Source organism: Gadus macrocephalus, chromosome 12 (assembly GCF_031168955.1).
Source record: "Gadus macrocephalus chromosome 12, ASM3116895v1".
NCBI classification, from domain to species: Eukaryota; Metazoa; Chordata; class Actinopteri; order Gadiformes; family Gadidae; genus Gadus; species Gadus macrocephalus.
In genome coordinates this window covers 23,225,155-23,252,465 of record NC_082393.1, presented here as the reverse complement: position 1 = coordinate 23,252,465, position 27,311 = coordinate 23,225,155, and the positions used below count along the sequence as shown (strand labels likewise).

The 27,311-nt window shown below is 48.1% G+C and overlaps 1 protein-coding gene across 1 annotated transcript in view; it reads left to right on the top strand.

The window, feature by feature from the left end:
- The window catches only part of LOC132468563 (voltage-dependent R-type calcium channel subunit alpha-1E), a 59,684-nt gene extending 33,204 nt beyond the window's left edge, over nt 1–26,480 (top strand). Inside the window, 29 exon segments of the mRNA XM_060066290.1 lie at nt 988–1,750; nt 1,793–1,917; nt 2,337–2,593; nt 3,010–3,121; nt 3,889–4,018; nt 4,361–4,420; nt 4,838–4,944; nt 5,589–5,600; nt 5,762–5,858; nt 6,534–6,694; nt 7,265–7,402; nt 8,261–8,462; nt 9,022–9,186; nt 10,449–10,559; nt 10,676–10,753; nt 11,243–11,428; nt 11,917–12,008; nt 12,519–12,693; nt 13,669–13,796; nt 16,436–16,532; nt 17,235–17,340; nt 17,754–17,861; nt 18,119–18,219; nt 18,446–18,552; nt 18,919–19,066; nt 19,578–19,715; nt 20,187–20,334; nt 22,163–22,344; nt 23,167–26,480. Of these exon segments, the coding sequence (XP_059922273.1) occupies nt 988–1,750; nt 1,793–1,917; nt 2,337–2,593; nt 3,010–3,121; nt 3,889–4,018; nt 4,361–4,420; nt 4,838–4,944; nt 5,589–5,600; nt 5,762–5,858; nt 6,534–6,694; nt 7,265–7,402; nt 8,261–8,462; nt 9,022–9,186; nt 10,449–10,559; nt 10,676–10,753; nt 11,243–11,428; nt 11,917–12,008; nt 12,519–12,693; nt 13,669–13,796; nt 16,436–16,532; nt 17,235–17,340; nt 17,754–17,861; nt 18,119–18,219; nt 18,446–18,552; nt 18,919–19,066; nt 19,578–19,715; nt 20,187–20,334; nt 22,163–22,344; nt 23,167–23,823 (4,891 nt within the window). The 3' untranslated portion in view covers nt 23,824–26,480.
- Nucleotides 26,481–27,311: the final 831 nt, after the last annotated feature.

The window sequence follows — 27,311 nt, the reverse complement described above, 5'->3', positions numbered from 1 at the left end:
CATTGTAGTGCACGTGGGTCGAGGTTGGGGGCTGTTTCGCTGCGTGTCTCTCGGCCTGTTTTATGTCTGCTCACAAAAGCACTAATGTCTTGTTTTCAACCAATCGCTCATTGATAACACGGACCGCACAAGAGTCCACGCCACAGTAAGTAACAGTGTCCGTTCAGCTCTCTCCCCACTCTCTCATGCGCCTGTCTGATTTCCTTGCCTGCGTTAGTGTTCGGCTCTCATCTCCATGGGTAATCTCCTGCTTTCACCCCCCCCCCCCCCCCCCCACTCTCTGTGCTCCCCCCAGCACTGAACTCTTATTTTTGAATCTCGCATATACACATATACACCACTGGCATCCTTCTGCATTTTCTGCACTTCTTTTTTGATTGTGGCGCAGTAACTTTTTCTGGCTTGGTTGACCCGATACATAACATCTTCATTGATTCAGCCAATGGTTTCTCATCAAAATGGAGTTGCTTTGATGTTGTGTATGAAGTGTTTCAAAACCACCGATCAAAGTTACAACAAGGACATGCTTGGGACAACGGTTTTGTTTGCTTGTTTACAAAAAGAGAATTAACTTGTGTTCATCTACCTTGGTCTATTGAATTTTTGCTGTTTTAAACAAATGTGTTTTTGCTAAACTAAGTTGCCCTGAGCAGAATGCCAAATTTAAATGCTTGCACTCAAACTAATGCATTAGTATATGAAACAGTAGTGTAATAGCCCAATACAGACTGACTCAAGCTCATGTATTAGTTGAATGTTTCCGCTCCAACTAATGCAATAGTATCTGATGCAGAAATGTAAACAATGCACGCTGAATCAAACCAATGCATTGGTGGTTGATGCTGTAATTTAAACAATGCACGCTGAATCAAACGAATGCATTAGTGTCTGGTGCAGTAATGTAACCCATGAGGTCTACGGTGCACACCGAGTCCCGGGCGCCCCACTGACGCGGACCCCCCCCCCCCTTTCTGTCTCTCTCCACAGTGGCAGTCGGAGGAGAAGGCCCTACCTGTACAGGAAGAGGGCCATCCACCGCAGCCGGCCGGCCCACTCCTACTCCCTGGAGGAGAGCCAGGGCAGCTTCCGGGAGGCCTTCCCGCCGCCCCCTCTCAACCCCTGTAACTCTTTCATGTCCAGGAGGGAGCGGCGGCGACGCATGACCATGTCCGTGTGGGAGCAGCGGACCAGCCAGCTGCGGAGGCACCGGCAGATGTCCAGCCGGGAGGTGCTGCACAACAGCACCGGCGGCGAGGAGGCCACGGACGGAGCCGCCGCCGCCGCCGCCACGCCGCCGCCACCGGGGGCACTCCCGCACCCGCTGTCCGTGCACGGCAAACACAACCAGAGCACCCCTCTGGGCAGCCTCAAGCGCCTGGCCGCGGCGGACCCCCTGGCCTCGCCGAACCCCCCGCCCCCGCCCGCGCCGGCGACGGATCCCACGGGTCCGTCGGGCGCGGCCCTCGCTCTCTCCCCCCCGGACGCCCTCCCGGCGGAGGCCGCGGACGCCGCGTCGGACCGCGGCGACGCGGCGTCCCGCCCGGAGCCCCCCTTGACCCTGGCGGTGCCGGAGCCGCCCGAGGCGGAGGCGGCGGCGGCGGAGAGGCGGGGCCACTACGGCCCCGTCAACGGGTGCCGGAGCCCCATGCGGAACGGCGAGCGGCGGCACCGCGCCGCGAAGAAGTTCCGCCCGCCCGCCGCCGGGGGGGACGCCCTCACCCCGGAGATGGCGGGGGGTCACGGCGCGGCGGTCAGGGGCCGGAGGAGGAGGGGGGCGGCGGCCGGGGGCAGGGGTCAGGGGGGCCAGCGCTCGGCCAGCCGGTCTGTCAGCCGGGAGCGGAGGTCGAGGAGCGAGGAGGAGGAGGAGGAGGAGGAGGAGGAGGAGGAGGCCGGGGGGGAGAAGCTCGGAGGGGGGAGGTGAGACGCGCTGCCTCCCGTGGGTCTTCTAACCTTCGTCCGTCTCAAACATTTTCTGAGATCTGAGATCAGTAAGATGTCACGGCACATTGTTGGTGTCCTGTAAGCTGCCTGTGATTTTCTTTTTAGACATATGGCCTACAACTGCCTTTCACACTTGATTGTCCCGGTCAAACATCCAAACAAATGGAGTAAAGTAATGATCGATCGAGTGTTGATTGATTTAAATGCGCTGCAGGAATGCAAATCAAATCAAGAATATACAAAGTCCCATCCCATGTGTTGCAGTCACACCCAGTACAGTATGACTACACAAACAGCCTCACTGCAAGGGCCTTCAAATCTGAAGCGCAAACGTGAACCCGCTGCATGAACCTCCTCCATATAATGTCTGCGTGCGTGTGTGTCTGTTCCTACAGACCAAAGGGAGTACACAGTTCCGACCCAGGTCTGTCAGAGGGCCAGAACCAGACCCACGCCCCCTGCACTCAGAACCAGGGGGGCCAGGCAGAGCAGTGGGAGCCCCCCGGTCTCCGGCCACCCTCTCCCCCTGGTGATGACAGCGGAGGTCCCGACCACAGCGCCGCCCTGTGCCTGGACCAGGACCAGCTGGGCTCCAGTGTGACCATAGACATGCCCAACGTACACTCTGCCATGGAGCTCTCCACTATCACAGGTGAAAGGGAAGGCCTGATTGTAGCACCTGATTGGTTGATTGACTGTATTCGTGACTCTATTTATCAATGGTGTTGTACAAATTGATTAATTGGTTGGCGCTGGGTGATTTATTGTTTACTTTATTGTTTGATTTGTTTGGTTTTGTCATTGCCTTTTGGTGGACTGCTGATTGGTCGGCAGTTGATTGGTTGGCTGTTTCAGTTATTGGTTCATTGATGAATTGTTGTAGTAACTGATGAATTGATGAATTGATTGTATCTGTAACTTATTTTTAAGTTAAAGATACAATCAATTCAACTTTTACCCCAGTGTTCCCCATGTCTTGCCTGATTGTTATCACTGTTCCACACTCACTATCCTCCTTCATCCTCCTCCTCTCCTCTGGTCTCACCTCTGGTTAACCCCCCACCGCAGTGAACAGTAAGGATTCGGAGGGCTGTCCGTCAGAGAAGGGGGAGACGGAGGACAGCAAGCCCGTCAGCACCGTCCCCCCTAACAGCATGTTCATCTTCAAACCCAACAACCCGTGAGTCACCGGGGGCTCACCGGTGAAGGGGGGCCCTGACGGGGGGGCTGTGGGGGCTGCTGCTCTGAATTGATGGCTCTATGAGTAATGTTACGCCCATGTAGATTTTATTAAATTTTTTACGTTTTCTCTTGAGAGGGTTTTGGTTTTAGTCTTCTTAAAATGGCGTCGTGTCAATTGTGTTTGAACAGCCCAGAGTCACAGTGTCAGTGGTCTTCACAGGACCACATTACACAACACCATCCCACCCTGGGGGCCCAAAGTATCCTCCCCAAATCTAAAATAAGCAGAAACCTATTTATTTTATTAGATAGAAATCTCTCTCTCTCTCTCTCTCTGTTGAAATTAATTCAATTAAAAAATCTGTCTCTGTCTCTGTCTCTGTCTGTCCGTCTGTCCGTCTGTCCGTCTGTCCGTCTGTCTGTCTGTCTGTCTGTCTGTGTTTCTCTGTCTGTCTGTCTGTCTGTCTGTCTGTCTGTCTGTCTGTCTGTCTGTCTGTCTGTGTCTGTGTTTCTCTGTGTCTGTCTGTCTGTCTGTGTCTGTGTTTCTCTGTGTCTGTCTGTCTGTCTGTCTGTCTGTCTGTCTGTCTGTCTGTCTGTCTGTCTGTCTGTCTGTCTGTCTGTCTGTCTGTGTCTCTGTCTGTCTGTCTGTCTGTCTGTCTGTCTGTCTGTCTGTCTGTCTGTCTGTCTGTCTGTCTGTCTGTGTCTGTGTTTCTCTGTGTCTGTCTGTCTGTCTGTCTGTCTGTCTCTCTCTCCCCCCCCCCCCAGGGTGCGGCGGGCCTGCCACTATGTGGTGAACCTCCGGTACTTTGAGACCTGCATCCTGCTGGTCATAGCTGCCAGTAGCATAGCGCTGGCAGCCGAGGACCCTGTTGATACCGCCTCAGGCTGGAACAAGGTGGGCTTCTTTTATGTGCCAGCGGATCATTGTGAACACCTGCCTGTAACGTTTTTGTATGCTTTCATTTCTCAAACCGTTGTTGTTCAAATGACCGACAGGAACATGAGGAACATGAGGAACATGAGGAACATGAGGAACATGAGGAACATAAAAAGCACTTTGTCCACAAATTCCCTCAATCGGCTTCGACGAATGTTGCTCTTTTTCTGTGTCTCCTCAAAAGTCTTGTTGAAAGGAAACGGTTTCGCTGAATGTGTGCGTGTGTGTAAATTGGCTGTGTGTGTTTGTAAGAGCCAGCATTGGGGACTAAAACCGTGTCATTGTCATGTCATTTTACAGGCGCTGCGATATTTTGATTATGTGTTTACTGGAGTCTTCACCTTTGAAATGATTATCAAGGTTGGTATTCATGATGGGTTGCATGCTTGGTGGAGTTTAAAATTAACTTCAATACTACGGGGGAGCGAGACAAAATATTATGATTTAGATTATACCCTTAGGCTAAGTAAAGAAGAATATTATACAACATCAGTGGTTTTAAAGAAACCAAAAAAATATGTTTTTTAACAATTTATAGACTGCATGATTATTTGGATAAAGGCGTTCACATAAAAGCTAATCCTTTACAATGACATTTACATTGAGGGATTTAGCAGCCGCTTTTATCCAAAGTGACTCACAATAAGTGCATTTGTCAAAAGAAAGAGAAACAATATATCTCTTAACAGACAGAACTCCTTTTAGAGACAGCCAGTCCTGACTTCAGATGTACACTTCCCTTCACATCACGGTCGTCTTCTCTCCTTCGCTCCCCAGATGATCAACATGGGTCTGATCCTCCACGATGGCTCATACTTCAGAGACCTCTGGAACATCCTGGACTTCATCGTTGTGATCGGAGCGCTGGTGTCTTTCGCCCTCACGTCAGTCCCCAGCCTGCGATGTCTTCATATTTATCGGAAATTCTTTGCATATCGTTAAAGTGGCAATCGAATCAAAAACGATTTCCGTTTTCGTTCTCTTTGGCGGCATCTTTGCATTCATTATCTTCATCGATACAAGATAAATAGAGATAGTAGTCAAGTAAAACCCGCATTTATATCCGATGTGGCCTTCGGTCGGGGGGGGGGAACGTAGCGAGGTGGGGAGGTGCGACTGATATCTGCAACAACACACAGGACGTTTGCCGAAACCACGACATCGCTCCGGGTGCCTTGAACCGACATTTATTTGCATGAAAATCGTTGAGATTACCACTTGAATATTGCAATATTACAGAATTGTGTATGTATATATCATAATGCGTTGTTGCAGGACATAACAATATTAACTTCATGTTTCACTCACTGAGTCTAGATTGCAATTACTTTGCCAATGGCTGAAAGACATTTGTTTGCATGTACAGTATTATAACTGCCCTGTGTGTGTGTGTGTGTTTCTCTCTGTTTCTTTCTTTGTGTGTTTCTCTCTCTCTCGCTCTCTCGCTCTCTCGCTCTCTCGCTCTCTCTCTCTCTCTTCTGTCATACCTTAATGATGTGGCTGGCGTCCTTGTGGGACTGACCTCCAGCAATGTGTTGGGGTAAGGTGACAATGCAACAGAAAGACACCCACGTTAAAAGTCCTACAACATTGAATATGCTTTCAGACGTCGAAGGACACAGTATAATCCAACACTAATCAAGGTGTCTGTAAGCCATTCGACGTCGTGAGGCTTAACCTTCTCACCGTTCTTCTGGGCAGGAACAATAAGGGCCGGGACATTAAGACCATCAAGTCTCTGAGAGTTCTGCGCGTCCTCAGACCGCTGAAGACCATCAAGAGGCTCCCTAAACTCAAGGTCAGCAGCATCCCTCTTCTGTCTCCATCGTACTCTCAGTCATCGGTATTCCTGTCAGGGTGCATGAGGACTGCAAGGATTTAAAACAATGTATTTTATTGAGCTGTCATGTCTTCAAAGTGTGTGTGTGTGTGTGTGTGTGTGTGTGTGTGTGTGTGTGTGTGTGTGTGTGTGTGTGTGTGTTTATTTGTGCGAGCGTGTGTGTGTGTGTGTCTGTGTGCATGTATGCTCAAGGCTAGCCTAAAGCTAGCCTTGAGCATTAAAAATATTGTGACAAGCACACACTCGTTACACCAAGGACCTTGGTGAGACGCCTGAGACAAGCAGAGAGTCTGAGAGACAGTCAAGGTAGTAAACAGGCATCACCCGAGGATAAACAGTGAGGAGGTGGTGGAGTAGAAGGAGGACGAGCTGGGAGGATGAGGAGTAGGGGAGAAGGAGCGAAGGGGTTTGGCGGGGAAGAGAGGGGAGAGGGAGAAGGAGAAGGAGGGGACAGGAGAGGGAGAAGGGAAGAGAGGAAAGGGGAGGAGTGGAAGGGTGAGGAAAGAAGAGAAGAGGAGTGGGAGGACAGGATAGACATATTGGATTGGATCGTGTCAGATCCATGCATCTTCTTCACCTCGACACACCAAGTGACCCCCCCCCCCCCCCTCTGCTGTACCCCCTGCTCTCCAGGCCGTGTTCGACTGCGTGGTCACGTCTCTGAAGAACGTCTTCAACATCCTGATCGTCTACAAACTCTTCATGTTCATCTTCGCCGTCATCGCCGTGCAGCTCTTCAAGGGGAAGTTCTTCTACTGCACGGACGGCTCCAAGGACACGGAGAAAGACTGCCAGTAGGACCCGGCCTGGGGTCCTCCCCTTCTGTTGATAGACATGGATTGGATGAGTTGAATTTGTGATGGGAATTTGAATGGATTTACAAGCACACACGTACTCTCATACACAACAAGCACGTACTCGTGCACGCACACAAACACACAAGAGTGCGCCTCGTCTCAGGAGGAAGAGCGGGTTCTCTGGCGACCGGACGGATGCTGGTTCGATCCCCGGCTCCTCCTAGCCAAGTGTTGAACTGTCCCTGAGCAAGGCAACCTCACCCTGATGAGCTGGCTGTCGCCTTGCATGGTTGACACCGCCGTCTGTGTATGAGTGTGTGTATGAATGTGAGGAAATAATTTTAAAGTGCTATGAGTGGCCACTCGTTAGAAAAGCGATAGATAGCTTACCATTTAGTCTACACATCGAACACACACACACACACACACACACACACACACACACACACACACACACACACACACACACACACACACACACACACACACACACACACACACACACACACACACACACACACACACACTCCTTAATGTAATCTCCACCACATTGTCTTGTCTGTCCAGGGGCTACTACATCGACTACGGGAAGGACAAGAAGGAGGTGAAGAGGCGGGACTGGAAGAGACACGAGTTCCACTACGACAGCGTGGTCTGGGCCCTGCTGACCCTGTTCACCGTGTCCACCGGGGAGGGGTGGCCACAGTGAGTGCCCGGCCAATCGGATGATCCACCTTGTTTTTCCCCATATCAGGTTTGACCAATCACGGTCAAGCAAAGTTTAAAGGAAACAAAGTGATATTTTCCTTGATGTAACTTTTTTTTTAGGGAGGTTTTTTTAATGTAAAGGTTGTGGTCTGATGAAGTATTCCTTGATTAAGCCTTTGTAGTGTAGGTTCATAAAGCATGAGAAAGGCTGGCGTGATGTGTAACCATAAGACACGGGAAACAAAGCATTTAGTCATGCATGGGGAGCTTTTTATGACTGGCAGTAACTATCCCATGTTGATGGAAGGTTGTTGTGTTATTGTGAGGCAGGGTCATTGGGACATACCTTTAGGAGTAAGGGTCTCTGCTGTCTCACGGATTTACCAGCAGAAGAGCTTGTTGACATGATAACTTTCAGGCTTCTATGACACAGCACCGTAATGTTGTATTTAGAAAACGGCTAAATTATGGTGGAAGTCGGCTGCGGCCTTCCCTACCTTCACTCTCAGATAAATGAACGGTAGTAAATGTACAATTTGCTTTATTTTTGTCTAGTTCTATCAACTAGAAAATCCTGCCCTGAAGCTATACATTGAAAACTGAGATGATACCCTTAGTTGAAGTAGAACATCAAATCAAACTTTATTTACAGAAATATAAAGGGAATAACAAGTGAACTTGCACGATAAGAACAAAAAATGTGCTTACAATAATAATGTGTGTGTGTGTGTGTGTGTGTGTGTGTGTGTGTGTGTGTGTGTGTGTGTGTGTGTGTGTGTGTGTGTGTGTGTGTGTGTGTGTGTGTGTGTGTGTGTGTGTGTGTGTGTGTGTGTGTGTGTGTGTGTGTGTGTTCAGGGTTCTGCAGCACTCTGTGGACGTGACAGAGGAGGACAGAGGACCCAGCCGGGGCAACCGGATGGAGATGTCCATCTTCTACGTCATCTACTTTGTGGTGTTCCCCTTCTTCTTCGTCAACATCTTTGTGGCGCTCATCATCATCACCTTCCAGGAACAGGGGGACAAGATGATGGAGGAGTGTAGCCTGGAGAAGAACGAGGTGAGGAGACACACACACACACACACATATTCACATGAACACACACACGCACATGCACAATTATAGAAATGCACACACACATATGCACACATCATTTTATCGAGATAAATGGAAATGGAAAGTATAGTATCAGACTAAAACTATTTTTCCCTTTTCACTGATATTTCCCACTCATATTTGATCATTTTAAGAGAGTATTTTCTCATCCTTATTTATTCATATTATAAAACCCGGCATTACGATCTAAAGCTTAGTTGAACTCTTTCGACTTTCAGTTTGTTTTGCTTTTCCCTGCTGTGGCCCTTTCATATCGAGTTCCTATGTGTGTGTCTGCCGTCTGTCGTACCATATTAGCTTTCAAGCAGTGTAAACCATGGCCAAACAAATAAACACCTGAAAATAAAAAAACAGCTCTTTGGTCGATGACACAAACAGAAAGTAAAGAAAATGAAACGCTCACTCTCAAAAAAACAAATCTGTTCTTACAATCTCTCTCTCTCTCTCTCTCACTCACTCACTCACTTTCACCTCTCTGTCTATGTCTCTCTCCCACTTGCAGCGGGCCTGCATAGACTTTGCCATCAGCGCCAAGCCGCTGACCAGATACATGCCCCAGAACCGCCACACCTTCCAGTACCGTCTCTGGCACTTCGTGGTCTCGCCCTCCTTCGAGTACACTGTGCTGGCCATGATCGCACTCAACACCATCGTGCTGATGATGAAGGTGGGGGGGGGAACGAGTGAAGGCCAACGCCGTTAAACACGATGTATTCTCAACACTATTAACGGAGTGCTGTTGAGTGTTGAGGGGATGTCAGAACCAGAACAGCGGCCTCGTTAAGAACGATGCAGGTTAATTGATGACTTCTTTTCCCCGAAGTGACTCACGCTGAACAGGAAATTATTCCGAGACCCGCTCCCGTCACACTTGAAGACGATGGGAATGACCAGAGAAAACAGTATTACTGTTAAGACACGATGATGAATGGGTGTTCACGCTCGCATGCTCGTGAGGCCCCCCCTCAGTCCTCACTCCCCTGGGCTGTGTTGATGTCCGCGATTCATCTCCGTGGATCATTTGGTGGAGATTCTTCCAACGGTATTGACTGAGAGCCCACAGGCTCTTACTGGGGGACCATCAAAGCACCACAGAGAGTTTCTATTATTATTAGTATCCGATCTGAATGCTTTATAAAAACATGCACGTAATAATATTACTTTATTAGTAACGACCTATTTCTGCTTGTTCTTTGCTACCGGTTACATCCCCCGGCCCCTTGACAGGCTGTGCCGCTGGAGCCGTGCTGTGATTCAGCGCATATTAAATATTGGATCGATAATAGCCTGCGGCCCCCTCTTTAGCATGGGCCCATTGAGTGTGGCTGATGCTGTAGCCACTCCCCCCCCCATCCCCAACCCCACCCCATCCATCCACCCACCCACCCACCCAGAAGAATGAGTCCGCTTATAGTAGCATGGGTCAGACGGGCTAAGGCTAAAGGGCTATTTCTAGGTGTGAAGGAAATGTTCCGTCATGGCGGGAGACTCGTCCGTCTTGTTGAGCCGTCTCTTCTTAAAGGTCTTCTCCTGCACCGCACTGCACTTCTGTTCGCTTCTCCTCTCGCTCTCAACGTAGCAGTCTGTTGTCTGCTCGCGGCATGAACTCTGACGTGGCTCCGTTCTCCATATGAACAAAGATTAAATGTCATTTTTTTATATCATGATTTCTTGTTATGATTCCCTCCCTTAAATCGGTGTCGTCTTGTGAAATGAGGACCATTGTTCAACCTTTTTTTTTTCGTACTATCAACTTATCACATTGGAAAGATTTAACTCCCTGAACTGAAAGGACAGCAATGCTACTAAAAGACACAAAAACAACTCCTTAATGGAAATGTATTGCATTGTAATGTGTTGAATGGCACTCGCATTGTGTCATATTGTATTGTATCCTATTAAGTCCTGTTTGTATGCTGTTTGTCACAGTACTATTCAGCCCCACCGGCCTACGATGCGGTCCTGAAGCACTTGAACACGGCCTTCACCGTTCTCTTCTCCGTCGAGTGCATCCTCAAGATCATGGCCTTTGGCTTCCTGGTGAGATAATGAGCGAGCCCCTCACCCCAGACTCCTCCAGTGGGTTCCTGTAGAGGTCAAGTGCTGTGTGTATCTGAGATAACCCTTCTCTCCCCTCTTCTCTTCGTCTCCTGCAGAACTACTTCAGAGACACGTGGAACATATTCGACTTCATCACCGTCTTGGGAAGCATTACGGAGATCGTGGTCATGCAGGTACTAAATGGAGAGAAATTCATACCATTGCCGATTGATTTGGAAAATATGATCAACATAATACATAAAATATTAAAACCATAGTCTGCCTTTTGTATTGCTCTAAGGCTGTTATAAATAGGGGGGGGGGGGGACCTTTCCATGTTTATATGTTTATATGTTCTCCCCGTGTTCACGTGGGTGTTACATGCAAGTTAAACTCCTAATCTGCTCGTTACCGGGCCAGAAGCGCCGGCCTTGAGTGTGCCTCCCGGTGCTGCACTTTGTGGCAGGCCTGGAGGGTCAGAAAACCGCTTCTATGATAGCCTCTTCTCTTTTTTAAACGACTCATGTCGCCCTCTCTTTTTAACGCGTAATTTCGTCATGAAAATCTTTTACAATCTGTCCATTTCTCAAACGATACCGTCCCTTGCGTTCACATCACATCTCTCCCCCCCGGTCGACACCGTCGTCCGTCCGTCCGCCCCGCACCCCCTGTCTCATCTGCAGTCGGACGACACGTTCAACATGAGCTTCCTGAAGCTGTTCCGTGCGGCGCGGCTGATCAAGCTGCTGCGGCAGGGCTACACTATCCGCATCCTGCTGTGGACCTTCGTCCAGTCCTTCAAGGCCCTGCCCTACGTCTGCCTGCTCATCGCCATGCTCTTCTTCATCTACGCCATCATCGGCATGCAGGTCAGAGAGCCAACGGAGGACGAGCGCGGGCCGGATCAGCGTGCGTGCGTTTTAGCAGTCGGCGCGTCCGATGGAGATGTGATGACGAGGGAGGATATAATCGCGTCGTTAAATCAAACTGAAAATAGGATCGCTAAATATGAGATCGATGCTCTCATGACGCCTCTATCAGCCTCTTATCATCACTCCAGATCCAGCTCTTTCACATGCATTGGACACTTGATAGGGGATCAACGCCCATGTTGAAACACAGTGCAAAGAGGGCATTCTGATTACAATTGGGATTCGAAGCTCTAATAGTGGGGATTTGAATGGCAGGCGACCTATTAGGTTACTATTCAGGAACACAAAGGCTGGCACCTGAAGGCTTTTAGCCTATTTGCTCAGTGAATGCATTAACTGTGTATGCATGTGTGTAAAACCTAGGTTTGTTGCACTATCAATAATGAATGAACTTTAATTAAAGTGTATTCATCTGCATGCACCAGGTGTTTGGGAACATAAAGCTGGATGAGGAAACGCATATCAATCAACACAACAACTTTAGGACCTTTTTTGGGGCTCTGATGCTGCTCTTCAGGTACTGTGGCTTGATCTTGTCATATTATCATGTTCAGATGCAAAACATAAATCTTTTACAGGTTAATGAGGTACACAAGTGATACCTTTAATTAGCAGATAGTTGATAGTCAAAGTTTCATGTGCATTTAATAATGTTTTTCAAGTGCACCCGACTGCCAAGTGCTCTCATGAGAGCTTAAGGTGTGTGTGTGTGTGTGTGTGTGTGTGTGTGTGTGTGTGTGTGTGTGTGTGTGTGTGTGTGTGTGTGTGTGTGTGTGTGTGTGTGTGTGTGTGTGTGTGTGTGTGTGTGTGTGTGTGTGTGTGTGTGTGTGTGTGTGTGTGTGCGTGCGTGTGAATGTGTGTGTGTGCTTGCGTGTGTGTGTGTGCGCTTGCGTGTGTGTGTGTGTGTGTGTGTGCTTGCGTGTGGGTGTGTGTATGCATGGGTATGTTTGTGTGTGCGTGTGTTTCTGTTTGTGTGCATGCTTGTCTCTGTGTGTATGTATGGGCGTGTGTGTGTGTGTGTGTGCAGGAGTGCTACAGGGGAGTCGTGGCAGGAGATCATGCTGTCCTGTCTTGGGGGGCAGCGCTGTGAGCTGCCCGCCTCTCATACTCCTGCGCTGCTGACCTCCGACCAGGAGGGGGGCTGTGGGACCGACTTTGCATACTTCTATTTCGTCTCCTTCATCTTCTTCAGCTCCTTCCTGGTGAGGCACACAGCCATCTATTACCACCTAGAGTTATTTGACCTTTTGTTGTGTGTGTTTTCCATTTATACTGCGTTTCCAGTATTTAACCCTTTTGTACATTTCTTTGTAGTTGTAGATTGACTTTATTAGTTATACTTACCTTCACCCTGTTTCTATACACATTTCTGTTAATGTTCAAATCATTCTTCATTATTCAAGCCGTGTAATGAATCAAATCAAATGAGAAATCAATAATCTCAGCAATCACTGATATTATGTAAGGAATAATCACCGAGAGGCCGGGCAATAAACAGTTTGATATGCCCGGCTAGTGGACGGCTTACCGCCCGAGACGAAGTCGAGGGCGGTAACCTTCCGCGAGCCGGGCATATCAAACTGTTTATTGCCCTGCCTTGAGGTGATTATTCCGTTTATTCTACTTCGCGCCGGCCAACATAATAAAACAATTCAAATACTTTAATAATTAGCCTTTTTCTTATTCGTATTGCATGCTTATTAAATGTATGCTCTGTTTAAGTTCATCTCCCTCGAAAAGTAGTTCCCTTTAGAACTACGGTGAATAACGTTAGCTCAACTGTAGGTAATGCGTTTCTATAGCAACCACACAAGGTTGTAACTGATCTGATCACTAGTTTAACAACGTAGTTGTTGCATTCGTATCAAGTCAGCTTTAATGACGATCGATCAAACATGCACTCCTTGGTTTATTTTGACAACGGACCTCATGTTTGAAATGTATGTGATAGAAAACGATACAAGCGGCGTATTGATCTACTGTGCTCAGTCAGCAGCAAGTAGAACCGACAAGTCAGCGGGCAATATGCCGGATTAATGCACCCCTCCCAGCCAATCAGAATCGAGCATTCTTAAATGAAGTAGAATAAGTTGATCGCACAGTCTCTGCAAACCGTCAGAATACCGCCATAGACAGCTCTTCTCCCCTGCCTCTCTGACGGGGGGCCTTCTGTCCAGATGCTGAACCTGTTTGTGGCGGTGATCATGGATAACTTTGAGTACCTGACCAGAGACTCCTCCATCCTGGGCCCCCACCACCTGGACGAGTTTGTGCGCATCTGGGGGGAGTACGACCGGGCTGCGTGGTGAGCCGCCATCTTGGAAACATTACACACTTTAGTAATGCGGATGCGAAAAAATGCAACTTGGGTTCTCGGATAAGTACTGCTTTATAAATGCAAGTGAGGGTGATGGTGGTGATGATGATGATGAAGACGAAGATTATGGAGGATGGATGAAGTTGATTATGATGATGATGTTTACTATTTAATGTAAGGGATAAGAAACAGCGAGCCTGTCATGATCGCAAAGTAAAGGATGACCCCTGATAACTAACCTAATATTAACATCTCTAATCACCCTCAAGGGGTTTATTTTTGTGGTAATGACAGGCTCGAGGTACATTATCCCGCTAAAAACACGGGCGATTAAACATTCGTCACAAAATATAAAAACCAAAAATAGTTTTATTGATTAAGAAATGCTTTTTTTACTGCTGCTCAAAAATGCTTTGAAATCGCGCCCATAGCAAATGGTCTGTTATACATAGCAACGGTCTGTTAAACATAGCAACGTTCTGTTATACATAGCAACGGTCTGTTATGCATAGCAACGGTCTGTTGTAAATAGCAACGGCCTGTTAGACATAGCAGTGATGTGGTATACAGTGAAGCGGTTTGTTACACAGACGCAAGAGACCAATCAGAATGGAGTAACAAAGCCTTGGAATACGCTGTATTTACATAGTAAATAATTATCAAACCTCAAATCTATGACTCTACAAGCACAAAAGGCACAAGGCTGTATTTTATATGAGGGCGACAGAGTCTCTATGAGTAGGGTCATAGAGAATGTCTAACGAACCATACTTTATTATAAATGTGCACATAAAACGGTAACATGCAATGATATGTTGAGGGGGAATGTTAAGCAGGGTTGGAGAGCAATGGTGCTCAACTAGGTTTAATCTGACCCTCCACCATGGGACTCAAAGGAAAGTGAAACTTTAAAGGCCATTCAAACTATAGAGATCGAGATGTCCCATCCCAGCCTTTACACTGTACTGTAAGCCCTACAGCTAGGGATCCACCGAAAATGTTTGGCCGAAAATGGCCCAAAACATAATTTTCGAAGGAGTAAAAAGGCAGAAAACCCCCCCCCCAAAAAAAAAAAAATACTCATTTATTTAAAGGTACATTGTTCTTAAATTCTTGCAATAAGGTCCTCTGGAATGTTAGAAAACGTTCAGTATTAAATAAATATTTTGTATCAAATTTGTAATTGATTTTATTTATTGAAAAGTTCATAAAGGACATTTAATTGTTTAATTTATGCAACGGTGAAAAATTTAAGCCAAATTAATTAAAAACAGCAAAAGCCACATTCGGCATTCGGTTTCGGCTTTCGGCCAACTGTTTCAGTATATTCGGTTTCGGCCAAGAATTTTCATTTCGGTGCATCCCTACTTACAGCTGTTCTCCTCGTTGTACGTCCTGGGGCTTCTGTGATGGTATGACAACTAAAACCCCATGTGTTCTTTCCAGCGGTAGGATCCATTATAAGGAGATGTACAAAGTTGTGCGCACTATCTCCCCTCCCCTGGGCTTTGGAAAGAACTGTCCCCACAGGGTGGCATGCAAGGTTTGGTCCTACCACCCCCCCCCCTCCCCCTCAACCTCTCCTCACCCCCCCACACCCCCAAACTCCTCCTGAGCCGTCCCAGCAGCATCCCCCCCAAAACGACGCCTCCTCTCCTCTACCACGAGTGAACAGACCCCCTCTGCCTCTCCCTCCTCCGTTGGGATCCTTCATTCTTTACCTGCTCCTCTTCCTCCTCCTCGCGCCTTCCTCCTCCCGTTAACTAACTGCCTGAACCTCTAGGGCTGGTGTCTCCTCCTGGGTGAAAGAATGACAACGATCCACTCCTAGGGTACTGAGGCACAGGACATCCCGATGGCACTCAGACCAGCGATTTGCGAGCGAGCCTCAGAGCGATGAAATGCTTTGAGTGCTTTGAATTTCAAACGTGCTTTGGTGCAAAACGTTTGGGAAGCCCTGTGCCTTTCTACCTGAGGGATTGGGCTTCAGACTGGTTCTGTGTTTATGTGTAAATGCATATAAACACACACAGACACACAAAAACAGTAAAACACACATACACCCAAACAAACACACATAAACATACACACACACACACATACACACGCACGCACGCACACACACGCAAACAAACACACACATGGACACACATGGACACACACACTGACACATACAGCATATCCTACCCAGGTAAGTATGTGTACCAGAACCGAAGAGACTGTCATTCCTGTGTTCACCCTGTCTTCGGTTCTTTCCTTTCCAAGATTTCTATGCCACGTTGGCCGCATAGAAAGGATACAGTCTGTGCTTTAATTCCTCCCTCCCCCGACTCTCTCCTTCCTCTCCCTGATGACATGAAGTAATCCTTTTCTCTTTTATCTTCTTCCTTTATGTGCCCCCCTCTTCCTCTACCCTTCCTCTTCCTCTCCTTTTCCTCGGGAATGCAACCCATGGTTCCTTCACCCTTTAATTTCTCCTCTTCATCCTCCTCCCTCTCTCTTCCTCCCCCCTCCTCTGCTCCTCCTCCTCCTCCTCCTCCTCCTCCTCCTCCTCCTCCTCCTCCTCCTCCTCCTCCTCCTCCTCCATCTCTTGTGGCTCATCCCCATGACTCCCTGGCACCCCCCAGTGGTCGTATCCATTACACTGACATGTATCAGATGTTGACCAACATGTCGCCACCTCTAGGCCTGGGCAAGAAATGCCCCTCCAAGTTGGCCTATAAGGTAGACTAAACGATGGAGACGGACCCAGGCACCGTGTTCCCCGTTAGGACCAAGGACAAGCACTGTCGTGTTGTGTTTCATACATCGGATATGGCGGCTTGTTTTCTCTGTGGACTCTACGATGAGATAATGCTTGTTGTGACAGTATCATGTTCCAGTGTTGTTACTTTGTCTCCGTGAGCAGGAGAGGAATGCTGTAAGCGTTACTGGGCTGTTTGGCTTTGAACGCTTTGCATCTTTATGGACATCTAAAACAAAACAATAGTTGGTGTGTTCGGGGTGGAGTAAGCTTCATTATAATTCAAACGTAGTATGGACATAGGTCTAAGTGGGTTAGTGGTTGGACTTCTAGAAGCCATGCAAAAAGACCAGACGTTAGCTGTCCACTGTGGTTCCTCTCTTCCATTCACTCTCCTGCGTTCTGTGTGTTCAGTGTGTTCCATGTGCATGCACCTCTGCATGCATGTCTACCATGAGAATGTCTCGCACGCTAATGCAAGCGATCTCTGTGGCTTGTGTGTCACTGTTGTAATTGTTGTTGTTTTGACTTTACAAAGCCAGTCGAACCCCTCAATGTACTTGATGCTATCCATCACATAAAACAACATGCATCACATAAACACACACACACAGGCACACAAACACACTCACACTCTGTAAGGCCTGCTGTCCCCTGACTGCGCCCCTTCTGCCCATCACCAGAGGCTGGTTCTCATGAACATGCCCGTGGACGAGGGGATGAAGGTCCACTTCACCTCCACCCTCATGGCTCTCATCCGCACCGCCCTGGAGGTCAAGATAGCCAGAGGTTAGCGGAAAGAACATCCCTCATCCACAGCACGGAGATCTGTGAACACTGTGCAGAGTAAACTGGAAACCAATGCATTATGCAGGATCTGCTACATCTATGTTTGTGTCTTTGTGGTGTGTGTGTGTGTGTGTGTGTGTGTGTGTGTGTGTGTGTGTGTGTGTGTGTGTGTGTGTGTGTGTGTGTGTGTGTGTGTGTGTGTGTGTGTGTGTGTGTGTGTGTGTGTGTGTGTGTGTGTGTGTGTGTGTGTGTGCATGCGGGTGCGAGTATGTGTGTTTGGGTTTCTGTGTGTGTGTTTGTGTGTCTGTGTTTGTGTGTTCCTGCATGTGTGTGTGTTTGTGTGCGTGTGTTTCTGCGTGTGTGTGTGTGTGCGTGTGCGTGTGCGTGTGCATGTGCGTGCGCCGTACTGGCAGGGGGTGAGGACCGGGGTCAGATGGACATCGACCTGCAGAAGGAGATCGCTGTGATCTGGCCTCACGTTTCCCAGAAGAACCTAGACCTGCTGGTGCCCATCCACAAAGGTGACGACCAACATTACACACACCCTACCACGCTGTACCCATAGGAACAGTAGGTGGTGGGAGGCATCGTCCTGTTGACCTGCTGATGAGTGTCTCACATCTGTTTCATTGCAATAGTTTATCAATGACCATGTCCATTGGGGGGGAACGGGTTAATGTTAATGCAAGAGTGCAAGAGACACTGTCGCCCCATGTAACTCTGTTCATTGGATTCTTGCTAACGTTGAGTACTGTTGTGTGGCGTGTGTGGTCTCCAGCCAGCGATATGACCATCGGGAAGATCTACGCCGCCATGATGATCATGGATTACTACAAGCAGAGCAAAGCCAAGAAGCTCCGGCAGCAGCTGGAGGATCAGGTGTGTGGGCCTTTTGAACCTTGTTTGATCGAATCCCCTTTAAAATAATCTCATTTCGACATGACGCTTAAGGTAAAGCTAAGTGTTGTGTTAGCCATGAAGTAAACATAAACATACACAGATTCTCCTGCCTAAAATACTTGTTTTTACATAATCTTTGCTGCATTTCTTTGCTGGTGGGAATGTTTATTTTTTTTATTCAATTTGACTTCCTCTCCCTGGACAGAAACACGCTCCGATGTTCCAGCGTATGGACGCGTCCTCTCTGCCGCAGGACATCCTGTGCAGTGCCAAGACGCTGCCCTTCCTAACGCACGGCGCCGGATCAGCCCTGTAACGCAGCCACCTTTTAACCCCTATTGCTTACAGAGTTTTTAGGGAGGGATTGTGGGTGGACCGCTTATGAAGCGAAACCTTTCAATCCATTTGGCTGTTGCTGTTAATCATGAGTCATGGTGCGTGTGAGTGAGAATCTGTGTATCCTTTTACTTTCTTTCTAATTCTCTCTCTCTCTCTCTCTCTCTCTCTCTCTCTCTCTCTCTCTCTCTCTCTCTCTCTCTCTCTCTCTCTCTCTCTCTCTCTCTCTCTCTCTCTCTCTCTCTCTCTCTCTCTCTCTCTCTCTCTCTCTCTCTCTCTCTCTCTCTCTTTTCTCTCTCTCTCTCTTTTCTCTCTTCCCCCCCCCCCCCCCCCCCCTCACAGTACCAGGGGAGGTTTTGTGGCCCTCAGCCCCATCTCCCCTCAGGACATGTTCCTGCAGCGTCCTTTGTCTCACACCCTTGATAAGGATGAGGAGGAGGACTACCACCACCCACCCTACAGACGCTACCACCACCACATGCACACACTGGTACTGTGCTCGGAGACGGGCGGCTCCTTTTGATTCAGCTTCAAAGCGACCGACTTCTGCAACACACGTAGAGATGTGGTTGACATTTAGAGAGCTCTTATTGTTGGTCTTATTTGTGTTGACGTATTATTTTGGTGTTAAGATCATAGGAATGAACACATTTGCTATTCCCCAGCATCAACAACGTCTTTATAAAATGCACCTTGAACTGCCGCACTTGTCTGCGGATTCTGAAGAGAAGTTCCACAAATTGCCCCCCAAAAAAAGATGACAGAGAAGAACCGAGACGCAGTGTAAACAGACACAAACGTCACAATTACTGTCAAGGTTGCCTTCCAACCATGAAAGACATCAAGGTCCGACCGCCATTTCCCCCTTATTTATAGCGATTTGGCGGGAACACATTGCGGTCAGGGGAACCTTCTAGGTTGGAGCGCACGACTACAGAGATCCCATGGTGTTCACACTGGGCTCTCTCTGTGATCCCCCTCGTCTCTGTTGTGTGGTTCAGGTACCCGAGGTGGTGGAGTACGACAGGGTGATGAAACAGACTGCCGCACAGGACCCCGCTGCTGTGGTCAGATCTCCGGGGAGGACTGCCTCCGTCCGGGCCTCCTCCATGCCCAGGCTGGCTGTGGTGGACCCCCAGGTAGCCACAGGGAGACGTGGGGGCGGGGGGGGGGGGGGGGGGTGGGGTCCATGGTTTGAGGTCCAGGGCTCGACCTTAACACTCATCCTGTTGTTTGAATGTTTGAATCGCTTGAGTCAGAAATCAGTTAGCCTAAGCCCTTCCTTAGATAGATAGATAGATAGATAGATAAAAACTTTAATAATCCCAGAGGGAAATTATTAGGAGAGTATTATTATATATATATATATATAGTAATTATTAGGAGAGATCTTAGGAGAGTTGCTACCAAGAGATATACAGTGTATTTTATTTAATTGATTTCGAGTTGGTTACTCCAAGCCGCTATGCCTCCCTTGACACTGCTGCGTGTGTGTTTGTCTGTATGTGTGTGTGTGCGTGCGCGTGCGTGCGTGCGTGCGTGCGTGTGTGTGCGTGTGCGTGTGCGTGTGCGCGTGTGTGTGTGCGTGTGCGTGTGTGTGTGTGTGTCAGTCGGGAGCAGCAGCAGACAGTAAGCTGATGAAGCGCTCCTTCTCCACCATCGGGGACCAGTGTGTGAACGGCCTGTGGCAGGAGGAGCACTCCCTGGAGAAGATCAGCCCCGACTGTGCCTACCGGCCTCGCCAGAGGAGCTACCGAGGTCAGACACAACGCATTCTCACCGTCTACACAGGATACAGTCTTCACAATAGAATAATCTTAATAATAATAATTATGATTATTATAAAATGTGTGATTTATATAGGGCCATTTGATAAACCCAAGGTGTTCAACAGTGATGATGAGAAACAAAAACACCAACGGAAAACAACAATTTAATTAAGATAAGTGACGATTGGGCGAGGAGTTGGGGCTTCAGCCCGGTTTTGGATGAGGGGGATGGACTCGACATGGCCGATCTCCGCAGGAAGTGAGATCCATAGGGCGGAGGCAGCAATCAGCCACACATTTCCGTGTTCAATACTGTGGTAAAGTCAAGTGTGTTACCTCATGCTGCTATCCATTTGGATGGTACGCTGGTGCGAACGACCAGCTCCAGCGAGAACGTGACGTATTTCCCTTGCTCCAGCCTTTCAGTTTGTCATTTCTGTTTCTGTCGAGGCACGAGGGGGAGTAGTAGCAGGCTAGTCATCATTAGCAACATAGCCTCTTTAGCAAACTAGCTTGAAAACACAACTTTACATTGAATCGCACGCAAAGCATGACCGTGCAATGCATGAATTGATGACCGGATTAAAGCAGCATGAAATTAAGTGTGTAAGAGGATTTAAAAACAACATTAAAACCTCCAACGTGGTACAAATACAAATAAAATACAGCTCAACCCCCATTAACAATGGGCACAGCCATCTTCTTTGCAAGTTGTACAGCTCTGCTCGCTCTACTTTGAAAGCGACGAGATACTACGACCGAAAGGGGGCGTGCCTCAGTGAAATGCAGCAAGAAAGCTGGGAGATTTACGACTTTACCACTTCGTACATCCAAATGGATAGCAGCATCAGTCACCCCTCATCACAATAACTCAAGTAAGGCTGTGTCACGTTAAAATTGTACCGGGGGCGAAAATTGTACCGGCCTACGTCATCGTTTGTTTACATCCTGACAACCTGACAACCTGCCCTGCAACAGACGACGCGATGCAGAAAACATGTTTCCAAACGACGAAATAACATAATACAGATAGCGGATCGCCATCTGAATTATGATATATAGCGATAACACTTGTTTTTACTTTATATTTGTATATTATTTAATTGTTTAATCGAAACAATAAAGAAAATTGACCGCGAAACGGGCGATCGCGTCAAATGACGCGTCAAATCACGTAGGAAGGTTCTTGAACATTCTAGACTATGAAACCTGCTTAAAACACTCAGTTTACTAGCTAAATTCGATTAAACAATTCAATACAATGCAAATATAAAGTAAAAACAAGTGTTTTCTAGCGATCCGTTATCTGTATTATGTTTCAAGAACCCTCCTACGTCATTTGACGCGATCGCCCGTTTCGCGGGCAAAACATTTGTCATTTGACGCGATCGCCCGTTTCGCGGGCAATTTTTTTTATTGTTTCGATTAAACAATTAAATACAATACAAATATAAAGTAAAAACAAGTGTTATCGCTATCTATCATAATACAGATAGCGATCCGCTATCTGTATTATGTTATTTCGTCGTTTGGAAACATGTTTTCTGCATCTCGTCGTCTGTTGCCGGGCAGGTTGTCAGGATGTAAACAAACGATGACGTAGGCCGGTACAATTTTCGCCCCCGGTACAATTTTAACGTGACAGCTGCACAATAGCATCCCTATCTCAGCCACGGTGATTACTCACGGTGCTCGGTCTCGCTCGTGCCAGATCTGGTCCCTCCTCAGCGAACCAGGCTTTTGTTATGCGACCCAGAGGTTTTCTGGGCTAGACATTATAATCAGTACGAGACTTTGGTGTCCCTGGGATTTCGCAGGGCCCAGAGTGACCCACAAAGAGGCCGGGGCCCACGAGAGAGGCCGCTCAAAGGAACGGCGCCACCTGCTGTCGCCTGACGTGTCGCGGTGCAACTCGGAGGAGCGCAGCCAGGACCAATCCAGCGAGAGGAGGTGTTCCCGCTCGCCCAGTGAGGGGCGGGCGAGGGACCTGCAGAGACAGGTCGGTTGGGCCTCACGTATACCACTCCAAGCGGCAAGCGCGGTTTAACCGCTTTCGGCTGTGTCATTACTTATAAAAGTTTCACTTGTTTCTATTGTCGCGTTTTTTGAAGAAAGTAGTCCAATCCTTGGTCGCTTTTAACTCACTTTATTTGTTAAAGTAGGCCTATTTCGGTATGGTAACTATTAAACAAAAGGGAGGGAATTGTATCTTAACGCGTGTGAGAGAAATGCCGTAGAGTTACTTCGAGCCCCAGGCTTAGGCCCGGGTCTCTCTGCGGGTCTGCCTATCAGCTCTGCCGTCGCTCTTGATAGGGTCAAGTGGGCGTGGCCTATGTGAAGTGGGCGTGGCCGGTGTGACGAAATGGCTCCGCCCTCCTCACCTGTCTAAAGGTGCTGCCATCTGTGGCTGGAGTAGTTATTGTTATTGCTTCCTAGTGGCTATGTGGGGGCAGCTTAGGTGCTTAAAATACGTAACAATATATCTTTTATAAATAACTTTTATGGATTGTCCTTTCATTTATTAGAATTTGAGATTAGGTTGTTTCCTGCTTATTTAAAGTCCTCTGAATGGAAAAGTCCTCAACAGTGGTCCCCTGTAGCCTAAGGTAAGGTAGTTTACCTTACTGGTGGTTCTCTGTAGCCCAACTGTGGTCCTGTTTAGCTAACCGCTAACTGTTAGCTAACTGGTGGGGCACGGATCCTGAGTAGTACCTCCCCCAGAGCCCCTCATGAGCACAATGTGTGCCCTCGCGTGTACTGCAAGACGCTCTGGGTGTGGAGGCGTCCACCCACCGGCCCCCCTCCTCCGTGTGCTCCGCAGGCCGCCGCCCCCGGCAGCCCGGCCCACTCGGCCACCGACGGCGGGACGCCGCGCGGCCGGCGGCAGCTCCCCCAGACGCCGTCCCGCCCGCGGCCCTTCATCTCCTACTCCCCCCTGGTGTCCCGGGGGGCCGACCCGTCCTCCACCCCCCCGGCGGCGCCCTCCTCCTCCACCACCACCACCAACACCACCATGCAGCCCCCCCAGGACCACCACCCCGGGGGCTTCGTCGAGGGCCCCTGGAGGGCGGAGCGGGAGGGGGGTGCTCACCCAGCTGCAGCGGTGGCGGCGCCAGGAGCGGGGTCGCCTCCCTCCGGCCCCGAGGGCCCCGGCGGCGGCCCCCCGGCAGGGCTCCACTCCTCGCCACACCGCTACATCTCGGAGCCCTACCTCCCCTTCCACCAGGGCCCCCACGGCGGCGGCGGCGGCGGCGGCGGCGGGGGGGCCGGGGGGGAGGCGGGCGACGGCGAGGAGACTCTGACGTTCGAGGCCGCCATAGCGACCAGCCTGGGCCGCGCCAACGCCATCAGCTCGGCCCCCCAGCTCAGACACTCCTGGCAGGTGCCCAACGGCCACTTCATGAAGCACCGCGCGCCGGCCAGCGCCGCCGGCGCCGGACAGCCGGTGAGCGACACGGACGAGGACGACCGTTGCTAAGGACCGGGAGGAGAGAGGATGGAGAGGAGAGGGGTAAGGCGCTGAGGTCCGGGTCACCTGCCGCTGAGCATCTTCCTCAGCCCCTCGGTGCCTCTCGCTGACTGGATGATGTCATTGCTGGCGGTGTAAACACGGACTGTGTGTGTGTGTGTGTGTGTGTGTGTGTCAGTTTGTGGATGTACGTATGAATGTACCAAAGTTGAAATAAAAAATATGAATAAGAACAATGCCTCAACGGATAAATATGGAGAAGGACTCAGAGTTAGGTTTGAACGTGCTGCGGTGATAGAACTAAAGGTCCTGGTAATGAAATCATGGGACTGGGGGAACGTATGGTTTGTATAAAGGAAGAAACGAATACCAAAATAAATCAAGAGGGACATAAGTAATTTTCTTTACATATTTATTATGTCTTATCTATGAATTATGTAATATTTTCATTTATTTATTATTTCAATTTGCTTGCAGATATTTATATAGTTTGTTATCTACAAATACCTTTTATTTGTTTATTTGATGAGGCATCGACTCATTAATTACTTAATTTATTAATGTATGAAATTCTGTGGCCCTGTGTATGTGTATCCTGTGTGTGCTTCCTAGCAGCAAGATTTCCAAAACAAAGAAAAGGTTCACACACATACTGTGCTGTAAGTCAGGGGTTTGGCACCTTGCGTTCCCACACACACTTGAAATGGTGTCGACGGTTGTTGGGACATGTGCATTAGGATTACAACTCTACAACGGGTGGTTTAATGGCTTGTTGGACTCGAGGGACAGCCTACGGCGCATTGTGTGTTGATGAACATAAAGTAGCATGTGCAATTAATGTGAGGAATGTATTTTAACTCCAGGTGAACCAGAACGTTGTTGTCGATGTTACCTCCAGCTGGGCGATGAAAGGGGTTTGGTTTTATGGGTTTTAATAGTGTCAACGACCATGGAAGTACAGTGACTGTCAACAAAAACGGGACGATAATACATGGACTTCCACATGGTGAGAAGACACGCTTCAAACCACCTTTACAACATGAGCCCCAAGGAGCTCTGCTGAACCCTGAAGTGACGGACATTGGTTCTCCGCTCGGCCTGTGTTTGACGGACGAATTGACCGCGTCACGCGGGATAGCGTGGGTGAGGCAGAGGAGCACGGTGGCACTGTAGCATTGTAGTTATTATTTTTGTATCTCCAAACACCTCATCTCTCGTCCCAGCGCCAATGGACTATAAAATGACACCCACTACTACACGAAGATCATGCTTGGCCGTAGTCTGTTCAGTTCTGGGATTATAACGAGCAAGACCAGGGCTGCCACTGCCTCCACCTGATGATCGGGCTGACTGCAGAGTCCTCCCGCTCCTGTTGCTGGATCTGTCAGCCCTCTGCCCTCCGTCAGTGTTGTGAGTGACTGGGAGAAAGCAGAATGTCGTAATACAAGAGCCATTCTCTCTTCTTGGACCTGGAGTCTCCGGGGTGGTTTCGGTCATCCGTTTGACAGGCTATGATCATGTGTTGAGGGAATTAAATTGCCATTTTTTTTACATGTAGTGCAAACAATTTCACCAAAATTACTAACAGGACTCACTGCAGTTTCATGCCATAATTATTCATTTCACACATCTGAAGGATGACATTTGCCATTTTCCAGTTCAGAACACATGCAAGTCATAGCTGTTTAAAAAAATCTTGTAACTTCCAGAAGGGTGCTTTGCAGGCAAGAGAATAATATTGCAATTCCAAGACTTAATAACACTTCATCTTCAATTCAATGATTCTATTTTGACCACATAGGAGGTGTGAATTATTCTGCATCCTCTCAACTGTTCATGTGAAAAAGCAACGTTGCTGACATTTAAATTCTCATGCAACTTTGATGAAGTGTTAGCAAAGATGATGGTTGTGAAGATTGTGATTATCGAATGGTGATGATGTTTACTGTGGAATATAATGTAAGATGTGCCTGATTCAGAGATGCCTGTTTTTCGTTTTCATTAGGCTGCATACATGACATAGTACGTGACATAGTAATCATCGAATGGCCCTACGCTAACTATATTTGTTTTGAAATTCCGACTTGTTGAAACTTCCCAGCATATTAACATTAGTGTCCCTTTTTAAAATCCATTCACGTTTATATCATGCGTTGTTGTGTCGTACTATACTAAGTTGAACTTGTTGCTGAAATGTGAATTGGCTGCGGAGACACAGGAACAGTACAGACATTCCACGCACACACACGAGTCGGCCTGTGGATAAGGTATCGCCCTTTTAACATTTTACACTGAAGATTGAATTTCAAGGCCCACTTTTGAACATACACTGGTGACGCGTGTAGAGTGGTTCTTCCTGTTGCCCGTTCCGTGTACAGTACAACACGAGGAACAATCTTCTCATAGACCGATCTTCCGAATCTCAGTCTGTACATTCAGAGTGAAGCATAGGTCTAGGAAATCCGGGCCAAGTCTGGAGCTTGATTTCCTTGGCTAGAGAAGCGATTGGGTATAAATATGTAGGATCAATTGTATAAAATAAATTCATGTCAATTTATTGCGCCGTCTATATTGTATTTCAATATTGATGCCTGTCTTTGAAACTCTGAAAAAGAAGTGTTTGAATATCTGTTTAAAGGACCATTAAAGCGTTGATTTGTCTTTAATGAATGAATGCCTACAATAGCAAAACACAATTTACAGCCTACATTTGTGTGTGTGTGTACATGCATGTTCGAAATACGTGTGCATTTTTATGTTGGTTTCGTTGAACCACCAAATTACAATCAGTAATTGTGTGCGTGTGTGTGTGTGTGTGTGTGTGTTTCCTATGGATCATCAACCTTAAAGTCCACTCTTACCCTCATAGTTCTCATGTGATCACATTTCCTTTGAGAATTACTGCCTCTATTCATCACGTTTGAAGTCTGACCATCGCGGCTATGCGTGAGTTGAGTAAGGCTTCCCTTACCTCATTGCCGTTGTGTTAAACTTGACCTTCAGCGGCTATACATGGAGGGCTTTGACCCTCTGAATCTGTCGTCTTTGTGGTGAAGTTGTCGCCAGGTTGTGAGACTGTATGAAGCCTGTAGTGCCGTGTGTCTCAGCAGTGCCTTGGGTTTGAAATCTATAGTTTGATGTAAACTCATTAAAGGGTGTGTGTGTGTGTCTGGGTATTTGTGTGTGTGGTTGTGTGTGTGTGTATCGTTGCACGTTTTCCTCTGGAAATTTGATGGAAGTGTTTGCATAAATGTATGTGTGTGTTCGCCTTTTTAGGAGTGGAAATGATTGGTTCTCTTTGATAGTGGAATGTGTAAAAACAAACATACGCACACACAAACTCACAGACAGGCAGACAGACAGACAGAAAGTCGGTGCACCCCCTTAATAACAGGGCCCTGCAGGTCGCAGGTCTACCTGCCTGAGGTGAAAGACAAAAGGAGCAGTGCTTATACCAACCTCGTCACACACACATCCTTTACGGTAAACCCTGACCC